The sequence below is a fragment of the Notolepis coatsorum genome (genome assembly GCF_963971535.1).
Source record: "Notolepis coatsorum genome assembly, chromosome: 1".
Lineage (NCBI taxonomy): Eukaryota > Metazoa > Chordata > Actinopteri > Aulopiformes > Paralepididae > Notolepis > Notolepis coatsorum.
This window is the reverse complement of record NC_140165.1, coordinates 200,988,016-200,995,515: the sequence shown is the minus strand read 5'-3', so window position 1 is coordinate 200,995,515 and position 7,500 is coordinate 200,988,016. Positions and strand designations below refer to the sequence as shown.

Here is a 7,500-nt window from a genome sequence, read left to right as displayed (position 1 = left end):
ACCATCCTCGTTTCCTTCTGAAACTAGACAGAGTGGTGGAAGCAGCACCACATCAACTCACCCCAAAGTAAAATATTGCAATATTTTGTCTTCCAAACGGACTAAAAAGGTTGAGCCTTGAGACACAGCAGCACAGGTCTGTAGAGACACAGCAGCACAGGCCTGTAGAGACACAGCAGCACAGGTCTGTAGAGACACACTTCCATCAAGCGTCTTCCACATGTCCAGTCTGGTGGAACACCTTTCTGACCAACACCCCAACCTTCTTAAGGACTTACATTTGAAGACTAAGGGGCCTTTCTCACTCAGGTATTCGGTTCCATTCCGTTTCGTTCTAGCCCGTTCCGAGATCTGATGCGAACTCCCCCCCCCCCCCTCTCCCCCCTCTAGTTTGCGTACACACTGCAGTCTTGTTTCGTTCCGGGTTCTGTTTACGGTTTGCCTTTTGAGCGGTTACGCTTGCCGTAGGCGATGATGTCACGTTCGAAAATGTAAACAGGAAGTGTTAACATGGCGCTGGAGACTGGATGCTGATATAAAATGAATAAATAAGCAATAAATATGAAGTTATATTTGAACCTCTGTTGTCAAGCCTTGTCAATATAACCCACCCCATTTTATCACGAATGGATGGTGTTGTAGAGTTAGCTTTTGAGCGTTTCCCAGGGCTAACGCTAAGCTAACGGCTAACGCTAGTTAGCTTAGCCTAGTCTAGTATAGCCTGTAGCACTTTTTCTTTTCAGCAAAGAACGTGCAATAAACAAAACGGATACATTCACTGTGTGTTCTGCCTCTTTTCTCACGAATGGAACTCTGTTGTAGAGTCCGCTTTTTAACGTTTTGCAGGGTTAACGTTAACGCTAAGCTAACGGCTAACGCTAGTTATCTTAGCCTTTTACTAGTAACATTGCTGCATCGATTATATTGAATGTCATTGATCTACTGGTCGACCACGGCCGACTGATTGGGCACCACTGGTCTAATAGAAATAAATGCATTCAAACAAGAAAGTATAGTATACAGCAATGGCTAACGCTAAGCTAACGGCTAACGCTAGTTAGCTTAGCCTGTCCAGCAGCTAACATTATCCCATCGCTCGTGGCAATTATATTACATGTCATTGATCTACTGGTCGACCACGGCCGACTGGTTGGGCACCACTGGTCTAATAGAAATAAATGCATTCAAACAAGAAACTAATGTATAGAAAATAGCATGGCAAACAAAAATTGCCAGGCCTAATGCGAGCCAGGGAAGTGCTGTGCGTTTGTAACGTGGCTTCATGTTTTCATCCACTTGTTTTTGGTTGAGGTCTGAACTCTCAAATTGCCCATAAATATCGTTTTTGTGGGTATTCTCCAGTTGTTGCTGTGTGGTGTTATCTGCCCAAAATTCAAGCAAGCATGACAGTAACGACGTTGTGTGTGTCACGCCCCCCGCTCCCACAGCCGATTCCGAGACCACCTAATCCAACTGGCCCCGTTCAGCGGGGGGTAAAACGAATCAGCGCCGTTTCGCTCCCAAAAGGGGTGAGTGAGAACACTCCCCCCCGTGCTCCGGGGCGGTGATTCGATCCCAAAACCTGAGTGAGAAAGGCCCCTAACTAGGTGATAGTTGAGCAGTTAACTCCCCTGTTATGTCCATGAAATAACTAAATGAACGCTGTCATACATGACCCAAGCACAAGATCGCAAACAAGTCATCATAATGTCTTCATACAAGGGATTCAGAAGCAGGTAGGCTACGGTCTTCACAGCAGATTGCAGCAGGTCTGTGGCTAGCCATTACTGGTTCTCCACAAAACTGGCCCATGCAAGCTTATTATTAGCTACTAATTTGTAGTTCTTCCCATGCTGTTCGGTCATGAACATCAGTGATACTATAAAGCAGGCTCTGTCACAACTAATCCAGACTCCATTCAGTGTGATTATGATGACAGACTGATGCGCAGCATAATGTGGTTGTGCATATGTGTGTGTGTGCACATACGTGTGTGTTTGTGTGTCCATGTATGCGTGCGCGCGCGCGCGTGTGTGTGTGTGTGTGTGTGTGTGTGTGTGTGTGTGTCTCACCACTAATACCATTGTCCTCACACAACTAGATCCAATCAACCACAGATACCAATTGTATCATCATCCTGGCTTTACATTCACTACGAACAAGAAAGTAGAGACAAAGAGAGAGAGAGAGAGAGAGAGAGAGAGAGAGAGAGAGAGAGAGAGAGAGAGAGAGAGAGAGAGAGAGAGAGAGAGAGAGAGAGAGAGAGCAACAAAGAGACATATCTGTTACCTTTTCCTGTGTGTAGATCAAATCTTGTCCCTGAAAGAAGAGAAGAAAGCAATTTATTTATTGCTGTGTTCAGGCATGCTCTAAAACAATATAGCACATTTCCATGATAATACAATATAATCCATGATAATACAATATAGTGACAGAATCAGACAATGTAACACATCGATTCTATCTCAAAACAAAAGCCACACACAACCCATACAATGCAGGAGTCTCAGTGGGAAGCCTGGCATAGTCCCACTGCAATGGAGGATCGTTATTAAGCTGCTGTGACATGGTTTAGGTTTATTTAGTCCATGTGGCGTTGCAGAGTACTACACATAGCATCACGTTCTCCTTCAGGTTAACATGTTTCAAACTTCAAATGAGCCAAGTTATTGGTTGCGATTGAAGGGGGGAAGTTCTACATTCAATCACAGTAAAAGAAAAAGATGCGTCACTACAGTTGTGGTCTCGACCGGTCTCAAGTCCTCTCTGTCCGAGGCCAAGTCAAGAAAATGTGGTCTGGAATACTACAACATTAGTATGTATGTACACATCTAACGTATCTCAGGATGTCACACTAGCTAAGCTGCACTAACGTTAGATGGTTACGACGGTAATGGCTAGAAGGGGTTGGTTAGGGGACACTGTACAAGCAAAACTGTACATTGGAATATTGACAAAGCCATACTTGGTAATTTACTGTACATTTGAGGGGGTTGGGTTAGGACATTTACAGGGGCCAGTTTCGAATTGTAGTCTCCCGTAGGTGTTCTTTGAGAGTGGTTTTGAAAGTGGGTAGTGATTCACATTCCTTTACAGCTTTGGGTAGGGCGTTCCACATTGATGTGGCATAATTGCTAAACGTGTTTAGTCCCTTGTTTGAGCCGAATCTGGGTTTAACATGATTTGTGGAGCTCCCTCTGGTGTTGTGATCGTGGTATTCACTGACCTTTGGGAAGTATTTTGACATGTACATGGGTACCTTGGTCGTGTAGTGTATCTTGTAGACCAGGCCCATTGCAAGTTGCTGTACTCTGTCGTCTACTCTAAGCCATCCTAGGTTGTCAAAGTGGGCAGGGGTGAGGTGGGTTCTAGGAGTAAGGTCAAGCAGTAGTCTGACCAGTTTGTTTTGAGATGTTTGTAATTTTGTTTTTGGCGCCTTTGAGGTGCTTTGGTACCATGAGGTGCAAGCATAGTCGTAGTACCCTTGAATGAGTGCTCCTGCCAGAGTCTTCAGGGTATTCTTGTTTACCAGAGAGGAGATCCGGTACAAGAATCGAGTTTGTTGGTTGACTTTTTTTATTACATTGGATGCCATTTTGTCACAGGAAAGATTAGCCTCTAGGATGGAACCCAGGTAGGTAATTTCATCTTTCCTTGTGACAATATTGTCACTAGGGATGGGTACCGAATTCGGTACTTTTGAGGTACCGAACCGAAACACGTCGGTACTACCGAGTATCGAATCAAGTGAGATACTTCTTTTTTTTTTTTTTTTTTTTTTACTTTTTTCTTTTCATGTCAACGTTCACACGCACAATAATGCTTACCTAGGATTTGACTTGATTCAACAAAAAAGCAGTCGGAGCAATGGCAAGCCGAAAACTGTCGAAATTGTAGTTATTTTTTTTTTCACGACTGAGGTAGGTAAATTAAATTTCTTGAGACTAAAGTACCGAAAAAAGGTACCGTTGGGTACCGGTATCGATTCACAGGTACCGGTACCGGTATTGGTTCAAATGTGAAAGGTACCCATCCCTAATTGTCACCCACTGTAACTGAGAAGCCGTCGGTCTTGCTGAGTTTGTTATTTGAACCGAAGAGAATGGACTCTGTTTTGCCCATGTGTAATGATAGTTTGTTATCAGCGAGCCATATGCAGATTTTGCCTAGTTCCGAGCTGAGGGTTTTTTCAACCTGTAACTTGTTCTTGTCAGAGACCAGCAGGGCTGAGTCGTCCGCAAACAGGAACAAGTCGCAGTCACAAGCTGACGACATGTCATTTGCATAAATTAGGAACAGTAGCGGTCCTAGTATGCTTCCTTGTGGAACACCACAGCTCAATGGGAGGGGGGGGGGGGGGATAGGGTACCGTTTACCTCCACCATCTGTTTTCTCCCCTCCAGTTAGGATTGCATCCAGCTCACTGATAGACTATCAAAACCAATTGCTTTTAGCTTGTCAATCAGAATGGTGTGATTGACAGTGTCGAAGGCCTTTTGTAGGTCCAGCATGACCATGCCGCAGTATTTGCCCGCGTCCACCTATTGTTTGATGTGGTCGTTCAAATAGAGAAGGCATGTGTCAGTGGAGTGGGATGTTCTGAAGCCAGATTGGAATTCGTAGATTCGATTTTTTTCCGCGAGGTACTTTTCGACCTGTTCGTATACTATTTTTTTCATGACTTTCGAGATGGAGGTAAGGATAGAAACAGGGCGGTAGTTGCCTGGGTCTAATTTGCTGCCCTTTTTGTGCAGGGGTGTTACTCTCGCAATTTTGAAGTCCTTGGGGACGTGTCCCTGTTTTATGGAGAGGTTTATTATGTGTGTGATGACTGGGGTGATGGCGGCTGCTGAGTCTCTGAGGAATTTGGAGGGGATGTTGTCATGGCCAGTGGCCTTGTTTGGTTGGAGGGCGCTCAGTTTTTTTGAGTACCTCATCTGTTGTTACCATTTCCAGTTTGAAGTCGTCTTTGTGGACCCCTAGGTTCTTGTAGTATGCTACTAGATGTTCTACCCCATAATGCCCTGAGTGGGAGGGTAGTTTGTTTACCAGTGTTGTGGCTATGTTTGTGAAGAAAGTGTTTAACTAATTGGCTACATCCAGCTTGTCTGTGATGAGCGTGTTGTCCGTCTTTTTGTTTATGTTTGAGAATCTGGTTTTAAGTTTTTTACTGCAGCCTAGTTGATTATTGAGTAATTTCCAAAGTTCACATGGTTTGTTTTTGTTTTCCTCAGTTTTGTCATTGATGAAATTTGATAAAAACTTTGATAAGTTTGGAGTTTACGTCATTTCTTAGTCTGTTTCTTTCTAGTTTGAGTTCAGTCACGTGGGCTTGGAGTTCACTGCTCATGCTTTTGGTAAGCTTTGACTGACTTTTACGAAACTCAGAGCATTTTTTGTCTCTGGCTTTCATAGCGGTCAGTATTTCAGTGTGCATCCACGGCTCAGCGCGATTTTTTACCCTGGTGGTTCTTAGGGGGGCCATGTTGTTTAGTATTGTTGAAAATTTGGTTTTGAAGCCAAGCCATGTTTCTTCAACCAGTGTACCATTGAGCTCATCTGACCAGTCCAGGCTCTCCAGTTCAAGGTTAAAGGCCTCGCTAGAGTAGGTTTTGCATGGTTGCCTCCGCCATCGGTGTGTGAATGTGTGAGTGAATGGGTAAAATGTGAGTAACAAATTGTAAAGCGCTTTGGATAAAGCGCTATATAAAAAAGCAGCCACTGTACTATTGGACTTCAGTGCAGCCTTTGATCTAATAGATCATGAGTTGCTACTAATCAAATTATCTGCTTATGGATTTAAAACCGCAGCTATCAATTGGATGAAAAGTTATTTATTTAATAGACAACAGTGTGTTTTATTTAATGGTACCATGTCAAGCTTTAGATCACTACAATACGGAATTCCACAGGGTAGCTGTTTAGGACCTCTCCTACACAGAATATTCACAAATTATCTGCCATGTGTCTTAAAAAATGCATCTATGGCTAATGGACTATGTATGCTGATGATACTACCATGTATGCATCAGCAGACAAGACTGAGGAGCTTAGCAAAGTCCTCCAAAGTGAGTTGATGCTGGTAACAGATTGGGTTTCTGAAAACAAGCTAAAATTGAATATCTCAAAAACAAAAAGTCTGTTACTAGGCTCCAAGCATGCTTTAAAAATAGACCAAAAGCAAATCATATCTTTACAAGGAGTGATGATTGAGCAGATTACTGAGGCCAAATTATTGGGTGTCACACTTGACAAAACACTTTCATGGTCCACTCACATTGATAAGCTGGTTGCCAAAATGAGCAGAGGCATTTCAATCATTAGAAGGTGTGCCTATTTCTTTTTGTATCCACTTTTTCTTGTATTTTCTTGTATTTCTTGTATCATATCCCACCTGGACTACTGTCCAGCAGTCTGGTCTAGTGCCTCAAAACAAGAGCTTAACAAGATCCAACTGACTCAGAACAGAGATGCCCGCCTGGCCCTTCACTGTTCAATGAGGGACAGTGTGGAAGGGATGCCAGCCAGGCTGTTATGGTTGAGGGTGGAAGACAGACTGGCTTGTAACATCATCCTCTTTGGTAGAAATATCTGTACCTTGAGAGTGCCTGTATGTTTATATACACAGATGATACATACTAAAGATCAACATGTTTATGATGCAGCTATGGAAAGATGCACGCTTCTACTATCAAAAACGAATTAATTAAAGAAAACTGTAATGTATAGAGCTATGTCAAACTGGAACAAACTGCCATTACATCTAACACATAATACCAGTAAGACAAGTTTCAAAAATAAATTGAGAATAGTGATTTTACAGTAAGAGATTATTTTATGATATACTTTTTTTCTTTTCTTTTTAAATCCAAATTAGGGCATTTGTGTGGTGGTATGTGAGAATTGGGAACTCTGTCACCTCTCCACTTCTGTGGACCTCCATTCATGTAGACAGACAAATTACTATCTTTACTGTCATTATTATTATTTATTTTGGTGTTGTTGCTTGTACAATGTGCATGGAAGTATTCTTTTATTCTGATTGTACAATGATTTTATGTTTGAATGTGTTATGTTATTTTGAGAGCACCCCAGTTACTGAAGTAACAACTAATGGGGATCCTAAATAAACTAATAAACTAATAAACTCTGCAACTCTGTGGACTGAAAATAAGCCCAAATGACCACAGCTTTATGAAAGTTCTCCATTGTCTGTTGAGCCTCGTGACTAAAGGCCAGTATTTATTGTTCCTGGAAAACAAGGAAGACTAATTGTTGGTACCTTCTAGTCTCAGTCTCAGCATTAATGTAAGATGTAAGGATAGTCAGGGGCCATGTATTGACTTATTGTCGGAACTGTGTGTGTGTGTGTGTGTGTGTGTGTGTGTGTGTGTGTGTGTGTGTGTGTGTGTGTGTGTGTGTGTGTGTGTGTGTGTGTGTGTGTGTGTGTGTGTGTGGGTGGGTGGGTGGGTGCGTGCGTGTGTGTGTGTGTGTGTGTGT

The 7,500-nt window shown here is 42.7% G+C and overlaps 1 protein-coding gene across 1 annotated transcript in view; it reads right to left on the bottom strand.

Moving 5' to 3' along the window:
* The window catches only part of LOC311223932 (immunoglobulin superfamily member 11-like), a 284,318-nt gene that overhangs the window by 212,794 nt on the left and 64,024 nt on the right, over positions 1-7,500 (bottom strand). Inside the window, exon 2 of the mRNA XM_084308708.1 lies at positions 2,290-2,319. Coding sequence (XP_084164834.1) covers positions 2,290-2,319 — 30 coding nt within the window. The remainder of the gene's footprint in view (positions 1-2,289; positions 2,320-7,500) is intronic.